General features: G+C 41.9%; 1 protein-coding gene across 2 annotated transcripts in view; it reads left to right on the top strand.

Moving 5' to 3' along the window:
* The window catches only part of ANO2 (anoctamin 2), a 380970-nt gene that overhangs the window by 290907 nt on the left and 73043 nt on the right, over positions 1 to 17020 (top strand). For both annotated transcript variants that reach the window (XM_024347643.3, XM_024347642.3), the window contains exon 15: positions 5273 to 5347. In XM_024347643.3, coding sequence (XP_024203411.3) covers positions 5273 to 5347 — 75 coding nt within the window. The remainder of the gene's footprint in view (positions 1 to 5272; positions 5348 to 17020) is intronic.

Raw genomic sequence — 17020 nt, 5'->3', positions numbered from 1 at the left:
GGAGTAAACTGCACCGGTTTCACATTGGTATGACTGAGTATCTCTTCTTTACAGTCCTGCTTTAAGCAAATTCAAAATATAAAAATCTGGATTAAAAACCTAGGAGAATCTGTAGATACTGCCCCTTCAGAGAGGTGGAGTGTAATTCCCACACCTTAAATGTGGGCACTTTGTGACTTTCTTCTGAAGAGTAAAGTATGGAAAGGAGAAAAAAAGAAACTTTGCAATAGAAAAATCTGACAGATATGATCTCCACCAGGAGATCAAGGTTGACATCATCAGTGATCAGTCATATTCTAGCCTGTACCCTTGATATGATGTGATGAAAATGGCCCCTTCCCTCTGTGGTCTTCCTCCCCCAAATGCATAACTTCAGTCTAATCATGGGAAAAACTTCAGACAAGCCTGTGTTGAGGGACATTCTACAAAATACTTGACCAGTACACCTCAAAACTAACAAAGTCACCACCACCAAGAAAAGTCTGAGAAACTATCACAGCTTCGAGGAGTCTAAGGGGGCATGACGACTAAATATAAGGTGTTTTCTTGGAGGGGACCTTGGAACAGGAAATGGATATTAGGTAAAAACTAATATAAATGGTACATTATTAAATTTAAGTAATATTAGATTTTATGTTATATTTATAAGAAAATATGGATAAAGTATGAACTTTAATAATACTGTACAATATCGGTTCATTGGTTGTGAAAAATGTACTTAACTAATGTAATAGGGGAAACTGGGTGCAGGGTATATGGGAACTCCTTTGAAGCTTTTCTGTAAGTCTAAAACTATTCTAAATTAAAAATTTATTTAATAAAAGAAAGAAAATAGAGGAAGGAAATACCATATCTTATTAATGGAAATTCAAAATGGTACACCCACTTTGGGAAATTGTCTGGCAGTTTCTTATAAAGTCAAACGTATACTTACCCTATGACTTGGTAATTCCATTTCTTGGTAATTATCCAAGGGAAATGAAAACCTATGTTCACACCAAAAACAGTGCACAGCCACTTTTACAATGGCTTTATTCATAATTGCCAAAAACTGGAAACAATTCAAACATCCCTCAGATAGTGAAAGGATAAATGAACTGTGGTACATCCACAGAGTGGAATATTATTCAGCAATAAAAACAAACAAACTACCAAGACATGCAACCACATGGACAACATGAATTTCAAATGCACTATGCTAAGTCAGAGAAGCCAGACTCAACAGCCTGCATACTCTATGAATCCACTTATATGACATTTTGGAAAAGATAAAACGAGAGGGGCATAAAACAGATCTTGTCAGGTTCTGGGGATTGGGGGAGGTGATAGACTACAAAGGGACATGGGAGAATAATGGGAAGTGATGGTATTGTTCTATGTCTTGATTGTGGTCGTGGTTATATGACTATATATTTATCAAAACTTACAGAAGTAAACACTAATGAAGGTGAAATTTACTGTGTGTAAATTATATCTTAATTAAAAATGAAGCCAGCTGTGGTGTCCTATGCCTGTAATTTCAGCTAATCTGGAGGCTGAGGCAGGAGGATCACTTGAGCCCAGGAGTTCGAGGTTGCAGTGAGCTATGATTGTGCAACTGCACTCCAGCCTGGGTGGCAGAGTGAGACTTTGTCTCTAAAAAAAGAAAAAGAGAAAAAAAAAAAAGAAAAGAAGAAAACAACTCAAGGATGACTGCCACTTTACAAAATTATTCTTCAAGGGATTTGTTTAAATAGCACTCTCACCTATTGCCTTTTCAGTGATTTCATTTCCAAATGTTTAGCTTGCCAAAAGGGCACTTATGTGGTTTTATTACTGTGCTACTTGCTGTCTGGAGGCTCAGAATGGGAGCCATCATCAAGGGACATAGACACAAAGAGCTGAGACAAAGAAGCTAGCACAGAGGACAGCTAGGCTCCTGTCTTAACAATGATTGCATTAGCTAAGTGCTTTATAGTCACCTGCTTTTGATATATTCATGAAGCTGGTTAGACCTTACTTTTATGAGGCTTCCAGTTTACAAAGCTCTCTCATATGCATGCACTCATGTGATCCCACAATACCTGGGCCACTTAGGTGGGACAAGTGTTATTTCCATTTTAAAAGGAGAGAGAGGTGCTAAGAGTTCTCATACCTCTGTGTGCCTGCACTCTCTTGACCTGCTTCATAGGTTGGGTAATTTTAAATGCATGGCAATTTGGTGTGATAGATCTAACTATATTTTACAGATAGGGCACATAAATTATTTTACAGATAAGGAAGCTGATGATCTGGGAATTTCCCAAGGTCACTCACCTAAGAAGTACCAGAGCCAAGAGTTCAGAACTTGGATGTCCTGGTTCCAAGCCTACTTCTCTTTGTACTGTCTTATATGCTGGCTATAGGATTTTTAAGCAGAGTATATTTAAGTTAAGGATATTTTGCTGCAAGTCTTCGTATTGTTAATGTATCCGTGAACGGAGAGTTTTAATTGGCTTCTATTATTAGAGCCAGATTGTTATAAGTAAAGACTACTTTACTCACTGTCATCTTTACTAGTGACTTTGGGAGCTTGGAAGACAGTGGTGCAATCTTTGTGTTTCTCTTGGCTTCTTATGTTGGGAGTGTCTGAATGCATGAGCACTGTGTGTGTGCTGGGAGCTGTGACTTCCAGAAAAAAGAGATCACCAATGTAAACATGAGAAGGGGTGATTTTTCAACATCCACTAGAATGTTATATCAAAATGAGCATTTTTTCTTTAAGTTGCTTTGAGAGGACATTTAATTTGGTTGCTTTTTAGTTATGTCTCGTTTTTATGCAAAATAGTAATGCCACCTTCCTAATCAGGTTTAGCTTAGAAGTGTTTTTCCTTGTTTCCTTGGTGGTCTCTGAGCTCCTCCTGGGCAGAGCTGAACCTTCTCCTCAGCGTGTCCTCAGTATCTAGCACAGAGCCTGGCCCATTGGCACTGTTCAGACTGTGTCTGTTGAGTAGGACTGAACCAAGACTCTAGGGGGGCTCAGGAAAAGTCCCTCCCTGGCCCCTCAAATTTCAGAATCCCTATTGAGTGTTATCATTCGTCAGCCCATCCTCAGTTTTCCTTGTCAACAGCTTAAAGAAAAATCATTTAAAAATACCCTTAGGTGGCTGGGTGCAGTGGCTCACACCTGTAATCCCATCATTTTGGGAGGCCAAGGCAGGCGGATCAGATCACGAGGTCAGGAGATCGAGACCATCCTGGCTAATATGGTGAAACCCCGTCTTTACTAAAAAAATACACACACACACACACACACACACACACACGCACACATGCACAAACTTAGCTGGGGGCATCGTGGCATGTGCCTGTAGTCCCAGCTAGTTGGGAGGCTGAGACAGGAGAATCACTCGAACCTGGGAGGCGGAGGTTGCAGTGAGCCAAGATCATACCACTGCACTCTAGCCTGGGCAACAGAGTGAAACTCCATCCCCACCCCCCAAAAAAATACCCTTAAGGAAAACGTTAGTGTGTGAGTGAAACTAAGAATTAATACTGAAGGAAAATGAAAGAAGCTCTACTCCCTCTTGATGTTTGGCCTTATTTGGAAGAATATGAATGAGTCTTGTTCCAATCCCATCAGAAATAGGTTCATATGTTCCTATTTCTTCAGGATGGCCACAAGATGTAGTTACCTTGTTCTCACTGTGTGATGGAAAGCCTGTTGGGCTAAGAGTCTAGCAACCGGATTCTATCACTAAGTCTGTGCAAACCTGAATCTATTGCTTGTTTACATAATCTGTAAATGCAAGTGCTAATTACTAAGTGAATTCGGCTGTAACACTCATTTCTACCACAATTTAGTAAGCCAACTCGACCCATCGCTCAGTTCCAGGCATGCACTGAGAATTTTCCTCTTCTCAGCTCCCTTCAGGCTCGCTCCCAAGATAACCCTCACTCCCAAACTGACCAGGGATTCTTAAACCTTTCGGTGTGTGGGTGTCATCTCTGTTTCCTTAGCCTGTGAGCTCCCCAGGAGTAGTGATCATGTCAATTTTCTTCTGTCTCCCACTGTGCCTGGCACCAAGATCAATGCACAGTGGGCCCCAGAGGGATTTTTAGAAAGAAATCTTTTAGTATAAGAACGTCCTTCACTTACAGTACAAGCTTTCAAAGGCTAGATGGCACTGTTGCTAGCACCAAATCAGGTGTGTTCTGAGTATCAGTGGTGAGGAGGGGAGAGGAGAGAGAGCAGGGGCCCTGGAGCGCTCACCGCTGAGCCCCATTCAGACACCTTGCAGAAGTACTCCTGGATTCTTGCCTTACTGGCAGGGAGTGCTCTGCCATATTCTCGGCACCTTCCCAAACACGGCTTCAGATGGTCTTCCCAGCTACCTTGTGTAGTAGGCAGGACAGCTGTATCAATTCTAATTTTATAGAACTGCAGCTCAGAGAAATCAAGTGCCTGAACTAAATTTATACAGCAGAGCGGTTTAATTAGCAGAGCTGTTTACCATTCATAGCTGTTGGCAGCCCCTCCCCTGTCCCCCACCAAATGACGGTCCTCAGAGCACGCTGAAGGAGGACTCTGGTTACTGATAACGATTGTCGCAGGATAATGGCCTGGGTGAACTGGACCCAGTCCAAGGGGAAAAGGGTAGGATTCTCAGCCAAGTTGATTGAATGGATCAGCTTAACCTGTGCCTCAAAATGTTTGGATTTGTGACGAGGGGGAGCACATAATACTACATGTAGCCTCTTTGAGGAACAAAATTGTGGGTAATTTGCACAACGATTAGGCTCTGAGATCAGTGGTTGGTATTTTATTTAGCAGATAATCTATTTATAGGATGCTGCCCTGTGGTTGGGTCGTATCTGTCATTTGTCCACTGCTTTACTATATTCACATGGTTCTCACTCAAACAAAACAAAGAAAACTGTCCTGTGTAGTAGGCAGGGCAGATATCACTACCGTGCCCAATTTACAGATGAAAAAATAAATGTCAGAAATGTTAATAAGAGACATATCTAGGATCACACAGCTGATAAGTGGTTGAACTAGAAATTCAGCCCAGTGTGAGGCTGAAATCAAATCTTGTTTTTTCACTGTAGTTTTTCCAGGCTATGCCAACTTATCTAGAAATTACAAAATTAGGAGGGCTGTTGTTGATATGGAGAGTAAGGCATCAGTGACTAGAAATATATCTATATAGAGTGATAATGATCAATCACATGCAAATATATGCAAATGAGAGCAAATTAATATCTGTTATTTGTGCCTCCTGATTGTCTCTACTCTCCTGTTTCTCCCCAGGATGATGAAGATAAACTGACCTGGAAGGATCGTTTCCCAGGTTACCTGATGAACTTTGCCTCCATCTTATTCATGGTAATTTCCTTGAGGGACCACTTGCCTGTGACTGCATGCATGTAGATGCTGTTATGTGACTACTGTGGATATTATATTCTACTGTGGAAATAATGAGAGGCTGGTAAAGGGGAAGCCACAGTCCTGTGTAGAGGGGCAGGATCTTGTCTGATAGTGAGGCCATTGACCACCCATGCTAGAAGTTGGAACTTCCAGGGAGTGGGTTGCGAGATGGTGCTTCTGCTTGGAGACAGACCAAAAACTTGGAGAAGGAATCAGGTAAGATGGCTGCAATTGCAGCAGCCTGTTTGGGCTGTGGGGTGGCTCTCTCTGACGTTTGTGGATAGACCAGAGTCTGGAAGCCACAGGAGATAGCCAGCTTGGGCTCGGTAAGTGTGATTCTTCAGCTTTCCTATAGTTGCTGGGTTTATTTCCTTGCGCTTTGCCTTAGAGTTTGGTACAGCCCTTTTGCAAGACCCAGACGGTCTCAGCTGTGTCAGGGAAAGCTCAGGGAAAACCCTGTGATTCGTATTTGAGTTAGATCAATAAAGTGGTAGCAGTTCATTCTTCGTTGCCAGCATGGGCAAGACCACAGTATCTGAAGCTAGAGGACCTTGGGGAAGGCAAAAATCAGAGGACTAAGTTAGGGTTACTAATACCCCATATCTCTTTATGGAAATCTTCCTTACAGTATTCAAGATTGGAGGTTCTGCTTTACAAAGGAGTGTGTGTACTCACAGCTCAGAGCATTTCTAAGTAGGCCTACACATTAGTTGCAGGGTGGAAGAGGGATCACTTATTCCAAAAATTGGTCTGGAAACTGTTGTAACTCTGACTCTGGCCTGAGGTTACCACTACCGTTATTTTTGCCATCATGACCGTTAACTACAGGAATTGTGTTTTCGTCTCAGAAATTTAAAAGGTGAAGGAAACTTAGATATCATCAATTCAACTCCTCATTTTTCAGATGAAGTACAGAGTTGATGGGTGCCTTGCCAAAGTTTAGAAGTCTAAATTTGTTTTCTTCTCATTGCTTAACAAGTGCAAGGCATGTGGAATTTATTCAAGAGGATGTGGTGAGTTGCCGTGTGTTAAGCTGCAATGATATGAAGTTTAATTTAGCACTTCAAAGCCCCCCCAATATGCATATTATTGTTAAAGAGTTTATTCATTCATTCAATATTTAATGAGTCAAACGATGTGCTTGACACCATGCTTAGACACTGGGGATACAGCAGAAAACAAAACAAAATAATCCCTCTCTTAAAAAATTTGCAGACAATAAATGAGTAAATAAATAATAAAAAATAGGTAAAATAGACTTCTATCTCCAGTAGTAGTAGGTTAGGATATTTGTAACATCCCATTTTGCTAAAATTTATTTTAAAAAATTGGATAAATGTATTTTTCAATCTTCTCAAAGCCTCGAAGGGCTGACAGGATAGGAAGTAATACCAGGGTAAAATCTAAAGGAAAATGGGAACCAAAGAAACAAATACCTGGGCACTAGAGCTGCTTTTACCTTGAGAACATTTTCCCATCTCAGCAAACCTAGGCTTTGGTTTTGGTGGTTTTATGGGAGCAAGGAGGATAGAAATTAGGGTTGATGGATGGCCCCAAATGGGGATTGTAACAGGATGTCCTCACCAAATTAAATCAGAACTCCAAAGGGCTATGTTCAGAGTAAAGATGAAACTGAACTATACACACCCTTTCCCACTTATGAGACTACAGAAAAAACTTGTTATGGATCTAAGCAGAAAAGGGAGAAAAGGGGAAACAAAATCCTGTGCTTAAGAAGTGGCCAGGGGCAATCCCTACTGTGGCTTTCTATCCTGGGTCACCACATAAGAGGATCAGGGAACCTCAGGTTGTGAACTTAACCTAACACTAGTAGGGCTCCCAGGTGCTCAGCAGAAGCAAATACAACCTCTCTCTGTAGGGAAGCATATTTATGCCAGGCCTCAAAAAATCACCCAAAAGAATTTTTCAAGGGCAATAAAGAGAACACAGTCAAAAACAACTAATTACTCAAGAAGTTGAAGCACCATATGAAAGAACCAGTGGGAACAGACAGCAAAGACCAGAGATATTGAAAATATCAGTCACAGGTTAAAACAGCAACCTTAAAAATATACACAAAGAATAAGAAACTATTTTGAAAATTATCTAGCAGATAATGAAAACTAACCAATAAACCTCTATCTGCTAGAAATAAATATATATAGAAATTAACAAAAATATTATTGTTATATATATGATTTTTATATGCCATGTATATATGTGTATATATATGTGTACACACACACACACACACATATTCACACACACACGACCATGGATAGATTTTTTTTTTCTTGAGACGGAGTCTGATTCTGTCACCCAGGCTGGAGTGCAGTGGTACAATCTTGGCTCACTGCAACCTCCGCCCCCCGGGTTCAAGCGATTCTCCTGCCTCAACCATGGATAGACTTAACAACAAATTAGACAAAGCTGAAGAGAGAATTTGTAAACTGCAATACAGGCTGGAATAAATTATCCGTAATACAGCATAGCGATAAAAAAGATTGGCAATATGGAAAACAGGTTGAAAGAGAACAGGTAATGAGGGAGATATAAGGACTGGTGGTTTCCTAATTTGATGCAGTACACCAATCCATAGATTGAAGAATCCTAGTGAAACCCAGGCAGAAAAAGTAAAAATAAATCTGCATCTAGATGCATCATAGTGAAATTATAGAGTATATAAGGCACAAGAAAAGTCTCAAAAGCAGCCTTAAATCCAAAGGCAAATTACCTTCAATGGAAAGACACCTGGACTTACAACTGATATTTTATAGCACATTGGAAGTCAGAATACAATGAAATGCCCTCTTCACGTGCTGAAAACAAAACAATTTCTAACTAAGAATTCTATGCCCAAGAAAAATATCATGTAGTGATAAGGATAAAATAAAGATATTTACAGACAAATAGAAACTGAGAGTTTGCTATCAACCGAATCTCTCATTAAAAGAAATTCTAAGAATGTACCTTGGATGTGATCCCATATGGAAGACCATGGTTTTAGAAAGGAATGAAGAACTTTTAAAGTGGTAAATATGTGAGAAAACCTATATGAACCTTGACTGTGAAAATAATAATGCCAATTCTCATGAGGTTAGAAAAGATAGAACTAAAATATATGCAACAATACTATGTAAGTTGGGTGGACAATAAATAGAACAATAATGTTCTAAGGTCTTTAGATTGTCCAGTCGATAAACTGATTTTAAGATTTATGTGGAAGCACAAAGGCTAAGAATAGTCAAGAAACTCTTGAAGGATGGATATGTTACTCTAATTATAAAACTACAATAAGTAAGATAATGTTACATTCTTGTGAGAAGAGATGATGAGACCAATGGAACAAAATAGAAAACCAAGAACCAGATTAATGCAAGTGGCACTGCATATAAGTGGGGAAAAGAATGAACTTCTCAGTAAGTGCTTCTGGGACAGCTGGGTGTCCATACAGAAGAAAATAAAACTGGGCCTTATTCACACCACTCAAAAACATCAATTTTAGGTGTATTTTAAAGAGGGACTGTGAAAGGCAAAACAATCGAGTTTTTAAATATATAAGAAAAAAATATTTTCATGACCTTGGGGTAGGGAAGAATTTCTTGAGCAAGATACAAAAAGCACAACCATAATAAAATGCTGGTAAATTTGACTATATTAGAATTAAGAATTTAAGTTCATAAAATACCTAATAAACTCTGTGAGAAGACAAATTATCAGAATGGGATAATATATTTGCAACAACTATAACTCTCAAAGAATTTTTCTTAACATATATAAAGAATTAAAAAACATGGAAAACAGTAATTCAGTACAAAATAGGAAAAAGATGAATATGTACTTCACAAAAGAGGCAATCCAAATGGCCAATGAGCCTATAAAATGGTACCCAATCTCATTAGTAATCCTGGAAATTCTAATTTAAACCACAATGAGATACCATATATGCCCAAAAGTCTGTCAGTAACAAGTGTTGGAAAAGATATAGATCAAAAGAGCATCTTAAACTCTACTATAGGGAGTATAAGTTGAAAAAACAAAAACACTTTGGATATAGTTTGGCATTATCTAGTGAAACTGAAAGTACATATATCCTGGGGCCCAGAAATTCTACTCCTGGATATCTGTCTTAGAAAAACTTGTGTACATGAGCAGCAAAATACATGTACAACAACTTCCATGGAAGCCCTGCTTATAATAACTCAACCTGGAAACAGTCCAAATGCCTGTCATCACCAGAATGGATACATAAATTGAGGCATATTCATACAATTAAATACTACACAGTCATGAAAATGAGCAAACTAATAGCTATGTATAACATCAAGGGTGAAAAAAACAAGACGAAAGAATATATACAGTTTGATTCTACTCATAGAGAGTTCAGAGACAATACTCAACTATATTGTTTAAGGATGCATACCTCTGTGTTAAAACTATCAAATGAGCAAGAGAATGATTATCATAAAATTCTGCACAGTGGTTGGATCCAAAGGAGCAGCAGGGATGGGAGATCATGTATGTGTACGGGGGAGAAGGGAATTCAGAGCTGCTGGCAGTGCTGGTCTGGGCTATATTGGTGTTTGTTTTATTCATTGTGTGTGTGTGTGTGTGTGTGTAAAATGGATTTTTCTGCATGTTCACAATAAAATTTAAAAAGACACAAAATACATATATTAAATAGGTTGGTCAGGTAAGTTCTCATTAAGATGACATTTTATCAAGGATCTCTAGGAGGTGAAGGAGCCAGCCACATGGATATTCTAGGGGGAACATTCTGGGCAGAAGAAACAGCAAGAAAAGAAGCCCAAGGGGAGCAATGCCTGGCATCAGGAGGGACAGCAGGAAAGAGCCACAGTGTGGCTGGAGCTGAGCACTCTGCAGCGGGGAGTGCACAGGGGGACACAGTGAGAGAAGTAATGAGGAGCCCTGTAGGTAGGGCCCTGGAGACCACAGTAAGGACATGGGCTAATTCTATGTGAGATGAGAACACCTAATAGGAGGTCTTGCAAGGAGTGACATGACCTGACATACATTTCAAAAGGATCATTCTGGCTGCTGGGGTGAGAAAATGCTGGTAGAAAGGCAAGGGTGGGAAGAGGGACATCAAGTAGGAATCTGTTGTGATAATGCAAGAAGTGCGGTGGCCTGGGCAGGGTGAGATTGAAGAGCGTTCAGATGCTAGTTCTATTTTGAAGGTGGACTGAAAGAATTTGATCATGTGGTACAAAACTGAAAAGAAGTCAAGAATGACTCTAAGGCTTTTATCCTGAGCAGCCCAAAATCTGCCAGTTATTCCTTAACTCAGTTGCCCTCCTGATGCATATGAGTCTAGAGTTCAGGGAAGACGTCCAGGCTGGAGACCTAATCATTATAGAAGGCATTTAAAGCTATAAGATTGCATGAGATCACCAAGGGAATGAGAGTAGATAGAGAAAATGTCCAAGGACCAAGTCCCAGGACACTGCTATGCTGAAGTTTGGGAGCATGAGGAGGAGACAGAAAAGAGAATTGAAAAGGGATAGGGGAGAATAGAGAGTCCCAGAAGTCAAGAAAGTATTTCAAAGGGGCAGGACAATCAATTGTATCAGATGCCACTGATAAGTCAGGCAAGGAGAGGACTGAAACTAGGAGCTTGTCTGCTGCCTGAGAGAAAAATCTGTATCATCATCATTGTCATCATCATCATCATCAACAACAAATAGATCACTGGACCACCATTCAACAAATACTAAAAACTGGGTCAATGGTGGGTCATCTTGCCAAAGTTCTAAGTTTTTTCTTTTTTTAAAATTCCATTGATACCTCCTGAAGCTAGACTGGAAAGTGGGAATATTTTGATTGTTCACAAACAATACATAATTATCTCTCCTTTGTAAAATCTTCCCTTTCCCAACCCCACCCAACTCCAAATCTTGATATAAATGTAAGATTCTGTATCAGAACCAATAACTAATTGAGAATCTCACTATGCCTGGGGTACCACAACTGCCACCAGCAAGTTCCAGGAACTGAACCATGTGGGCAGGAGCTGGGAGCAGAGTGGTGGGAATGGGGGGAGCCCCCTTTACACATCACCCTTCACAGTCAGGTGCTCAAGCTCGTCCAGGCTTAAGCTTCCAGACCAGGGGGAATTATTAATAGCACTTCTTCTTTACTCTCAAAAGTATTCCAGATTGGACAATACATTATATTGTTTCCTGCCTATTTGATTTTTTAAAATCCTTATTTGGCACTAACTTGTCCCCATTTCTTTTTCCCACTTAAAAAAAAAGCCCAGTTTTCTTTATTTTTTAATTTTTAATATTTTGTTATGCATTAAGTTCTAGGGTACATGTGCACAACGTGCAGGTTTGCTACCTAGGTATACATGCGCCATGTTGCTTTGCTGCACCCATTAACTTGTCATTTACATTAGGTATTTCTCCTAATGCTATCCCTCCCCCTGCCCCCCACCCCCCAACAGGCCCCAATGTGTGATGTTCCTCACCCTGTGTCCAAGTGTTCTCATTGTTCAATTCCCACCTATGAGTGAGAACATGTGGTGTTTGGTTTTCTGCCCTTGTGATAGTTTGCTCAGAATGATGGTTTCCAGCTGCATCCATGTCCCTGCAAAGAACATGAACTCATCCTTTTTTATGGCTGCATAGTATTCTATGGTGTATATGTGCCACATTTTCTTAATCCAGTCTATCACTGATGGACATTTGGGTTGGTTCCAAGTCTTTGCTGTTGTGAATAGTGCTGCAATAAACATATGTGTGCATGTGTCTTTATAGTAGATTGATTTATAATCCTTTGGGTATGTACCCCGTAGTGGGATCACTAGGTCAAATGGTATTTCTAGTTCTAGATCCTTGAGGAATCGCCACACTGTCTTCACAATGGTTGAACTAGTTTACGCTCCCACCAACAGTGTAAAAGTGTTCCTATTTCTCCACATCCTCTCCAGCATCTGTTGTTTCCTGACTTTTAATGATCGCCATTCTAACTGGTGTGGGATGGTATCTCATTGTGGTTTTGATTTGCATTTCTCTGATGACCAGTGATGATGAGCATTTTTTCATGTGTCTGTTGGCTGCATAAATGTCTTCTTTTGAGAAGTGTCTGTTCATATCCTTTGCGCCCTTTTCGATGGGGTTGTTTTTTTCTTGTAAATTTGTTTAAGTTCTTTGTAGATTCAGGATATTAGCCCTTTGTCAGATGGGTAGATTGCAAAAATTTCCTCCCATTCTGTAGGTTGCCTGTTCACTCTGATGTTTTCTAAAGAAAAAGGACTTAGCGTTACCCTAGAACAAGGTGTGGAGCATGAGATGAAGGGGTCAGGGTGGTGCTTAGAAGTAAGTAATTTTCTGTGATAAAGTTAGGGTAAGCCAAAGACACCTACTGTATCTCTCATCTCATTCCTGTCTTCACCCCTGTGCTTGAACCTAGGCAGAAGATGCCAGGACCATGGGCATTAGGAAGGTTTCAGGCATGCCAATCTACCGAGTCAGTTGGGAATGCTTTTCATGGGGTGATGAGAGCAAAGAAATGCCCCAGTGCTATTTCATCTGCCTCCTTGTGTTAGAAACCAGCATGGACAATGACGAATTTCCTCTCCGCCAATCCTGTGTGTTCAGCTAAAGTTTCCTTTTTGAATGGGCCCTCCTGTTTTCTTCTTGTAAGGGGGGGATTGTCAGAGGCGATGTCCCTCCTCTAGAGCTAGGTGCCTGAGCTTTCCTCCTGTGCCTCAGATACTCATTTTCTTACACTTGGATATTGGGAGTCCACCATCAGAAATCCTCCTCCACAGCCTGGATTCTCGTCATAGCCCCTTCACTGATCTCCGTATTTGCACACTGCCCCTGACAGATCATCAGCATGCTAACTTTTAAAACCTAAACCAACTCACATCACTCCTCTGCTCAGAACTCTCTGATGGCTTCCCATCTCCTGAGGTGTGGAAGCCCACATCCTCACACTACAGGGTCCCCTGTTGGCTGCCTGCCCATCTCCCACTCCTCCTGTCCCATTGCTCACTCAGTGTCAGCCACTGCCTGCCTGAAACACCCTTCCCTTAAATCCTTCCTTTAGGTATTTGGTAAAAGGTCACTTTCTCACCTATCTCTTCCCCAACCACCCTATTTTAAATTGCAACCGATCCCTTTACCCTGTTTGCCTTCTTTGTCTCCACGGTATTTCTCGTGCTGAAGGTACTACTTATTTTACCTATTTATTAGTTTATTGTCTATGTTTTCCCACTAGAAGATCCACTCTGTGAGGGTAGTGATTTCTGTTTCCTTTTTCCACTGGAACCTAGAACTGAGACTGGCACAAGGAGGAGCTTAAGACACATTTTATGAATGACTGAATGGGTAAATAAACTAGGTGGATGTCATAGGCAGCGTACTATGTCGATGATGAAGTTGCTAGTGTGTGCGCGTGCCTGTATATTTATACTTGAGCTACTATCGTGTGCCATGCTGGGGATCAGCAGAGGTTACTTGTGCCTTGTGCATTGCTACTTGCCCCTCTTCCCTTTTCTGGAAAGTTCTTCCTTCTTATTCTTTCCTCTAAGTCTTTCCCATAGGAAACTGTCCCAAAACTTTTTTCTGTGGAGTTTTCTCTGACTAATCCCCCTGCTCTCTGCTAACAGCATACCAGAAGCTCGTGAACGGAGGCCTGTGACTCCATCCAGCTGCTACTAGGATCATCTTTGTTCTATGTGTGCAATGATTTTCTCAACTTTGCTTCAGAATGCAAGTTCTGGAGAGTGGCGAAGAGGTCCCCTCTCTTACCTGTCTCTCTCTTGGCATCAAGTAGGACTCTGGACTCTGTAGCCTGGCTTATGTTGCATTTTGTTTATGTCCCAGAAGTAAACTTATGATATTAAAACACCAAAAACAACAGGAACCATAATAAAATGACCATGTGCCGGGCAGCCAGATCCCCTAGAGCTGCTGACCAGCGAATCTTTACCAAACCAGTTCTACGGGAGGCGCTGCTGTGAAGTGGCTTAAGGCACAGAATGTGGTAAAAGACAAACCTCCTTTTGACCTAGTTGGAAGAGATTGACCACAAACATGGAATATACCCAGTGCAGTGGGTCGCACAATAAGCGGCCAGAAAATACGTATTGAACTTAATAAAGAAAATCAATAATGTGGGCCGGCCATGGTGGCTCACGCCTGTAATCCCAGCACTTTGGGAGGCTGAGGCGGGCGGATCACCTGAGGTCGAGAGTTGGAGACCAGCCTGACCAACATGGAGAAACCCCATCTCTACTAAAAATACAAAAGTAGCCAGGCGTGGTGGCGCATGCCTGTAATTCCAGCTACTTGGGAGGCTGAAGCAGGAGAATTGCTTGAACCAGGGAGGCAGAGGTTGCGGTGAGCTGAGATCGCACCATTGCACTCCAGCCTGGGCAACAAGAGTGAAACTCTATCTCAAACAAAAAAAGAAAAAGAAAAAGAAAATCAATAATGTAACCACAAGTGGTGGAAATAGTACTAGATGTAGTGCTGGAAAACCTGGGTTCTAATGTCAGGATGGGATTGTAGACTTTGGAACCATGGAGCAGGGTTCAAATCCTAAATCATCATTAAATCTCACCTATTAAAGGCATATCTTGCATGGTAGTTATAAGAATCAGTGCTGGGAGGCCAAGGCGGGCAGATCTTGAGGTCAGGAGATCGAGACCATCCTGGCTAACATGATGAAACCCCGTCTCTACTAAAAATACAAAAAATTAGCCAGGAGTGGTGGCGGGTGCCTGTAGCCCCAGCTACTTGGGAGGCTGAGGCAGGAGAATGGCGTGAACCCAGGAGGTGGAGCTTGCAGTGAGCCCAGATCGCACCACTGCACTCCAACCTGGGTGACGGAGTGAGACTCCGTCTCAAAAAAAAAAAAAAAAAAGAAAAAGAAACAGTGCTAGTGAAGATATGCATTGAATAAAGACATCTAGAAGGCACAAATGGTTCAGCTGGTATTGATGATGTTATCACCATTAACATCTCAGCTCTACCATATACCCTCCAGACCTTGGATCAATCACATTGTTGCCTCTTGGGCTTCAGTTTCCTTATGTATGAGACTAAAGACTGTACATAGGTGATTCCTAAATGCTAAGATTTTAAAATTTCTACCATGATCCAGAAGAGTAGCATTGTAGTCCACACCTTGTGGACTTCAGCAAATCGCATCACTTTTCCATGCCCGTTTCTTCAGCTCCAAAATGGTCACGTGACTGGGTTGGTGCTCTGCAAGTTCCTGCAGCTCGAAAGCTCTGTGAATCTTGAGATGCTCTGGGAAACACCAAACGAGAGGTTCAGAGCTTGATTTCTATAGTGGGATAGGAAATTAAGACCAGAGAAGGTAAACCTGCAAAGAACCAGAGAGCTGAAATGAGGTGTGCCAGGGGTGGGGCTAGGGAGGAAGGGAGGGTGGGAAAGAGGGCTTTTCTAGACAAGTAGAACAGTGCTCCTTGAATTTGAAAAAGAATTCTGTTAAAATGCAGGTTCCAGGTCAGTAGGTCTGGAGTTGTGCTTGAGATTCCGCATTTCAATCAAGCTTCCAGCTGATGCAGCTGGTCCTTGGACCACATTTTGAGTAGCAAAGAGTGTTCTTCCTTCTCTAGTTTAGCAGCTGGGCCTCTTAGAGAAGAACAGAAGCTGATCTCCCCACGTCTTCCTTCATGTCCCTCCCACAAGACCCTAAACAAAGGATGTTTTTGCCATTGTTTTTTTTCCCCTAGTCCGTCTCCCAATCCCAACCCCAAATACACACACACGTACACACACACACACACATTCACTCACTCCTCAATACCCTCACCTCCCCAGCCTCATCAATACTTTCATCACTGGTCTTCACTGCAAAAGTGATTTTTGGGGAAAAGAATCTCACACCACATTTTCTAGGCCCTTACTATCTGGCAGTGACAATCCCAGAGGAATGGGAAATGAAAATGTCTACATTGTCGGAGAGGGGTGATGTCATGTCCAGGTTTTCCCAGTTACACGGTAGTAGTCCCTACTTAGTCCTGGAGGCTGGTGTTTCTGCCGCTCCCCACCCCCACCCTGCAGCAGAAGAGGGGCCTCACACAGAGTGTTTTTCCCATCTAACCTCTCCTCTCCCCACACCCACACACACCCAAACACACACAGCCTTCCTCTACCCAGAGAATGCCACCTTTCTCCCTTCCTTACCAAGGGCTTCTTTTTCACAACACGGCCCATAGGGCAATTACTGGTATTTTTTGAAGCCCACCAGGATAAAGAGCTGAGTCTGCCACCAGCACACCCCAGGTACCCCCCAGAGGTCTGAAAACATCCATACCTGGACACATCTGCCACCCATTAGCAAGCCACTGGAGTGTCATTCACACTGCTTGCAAAGCACTGCCCAAGCCAGAGGCCCCCACTTCCCCTCCCCTTTCCTCCTGTGCCTCTCCTCCCCTCCTCTTACCCCCTCCTTCCTGCCTCCCTCCCCGTGCGTGTGTGTGTGTGTGTGTGTGTGTGTGTGTGTGTGTAGTCCAGCACAGCTTATTTTTTCAGGGAGCCTTCCACCTGCCGTTTTCTCTCCCCACGTTTTCTATTTAGTCCTTCATAGCCAGTGCCCATTCTCTGTCCTGCAGAGGAAATAGGACCT

This window comes from Pan troglodytes, chromosome 10 (assembly GCF_028858775.2).
Source record: "Pan troglodytes isolate AG18354 chromosome 10, NHGRI_mPanTro3-v2.0_pri, whole genome shotgun sequence".
In the NCBI taxonomy this organism is placed as follows: domain Eukaryota; kingdom Metazoa; phylum Chordata; class Mammalia; order Primates; family Hominidae; genus Pan; species Pan troglodytes.
This window is presented reverse-complemented; position numbering and strand designations above follow the sequence as displayed.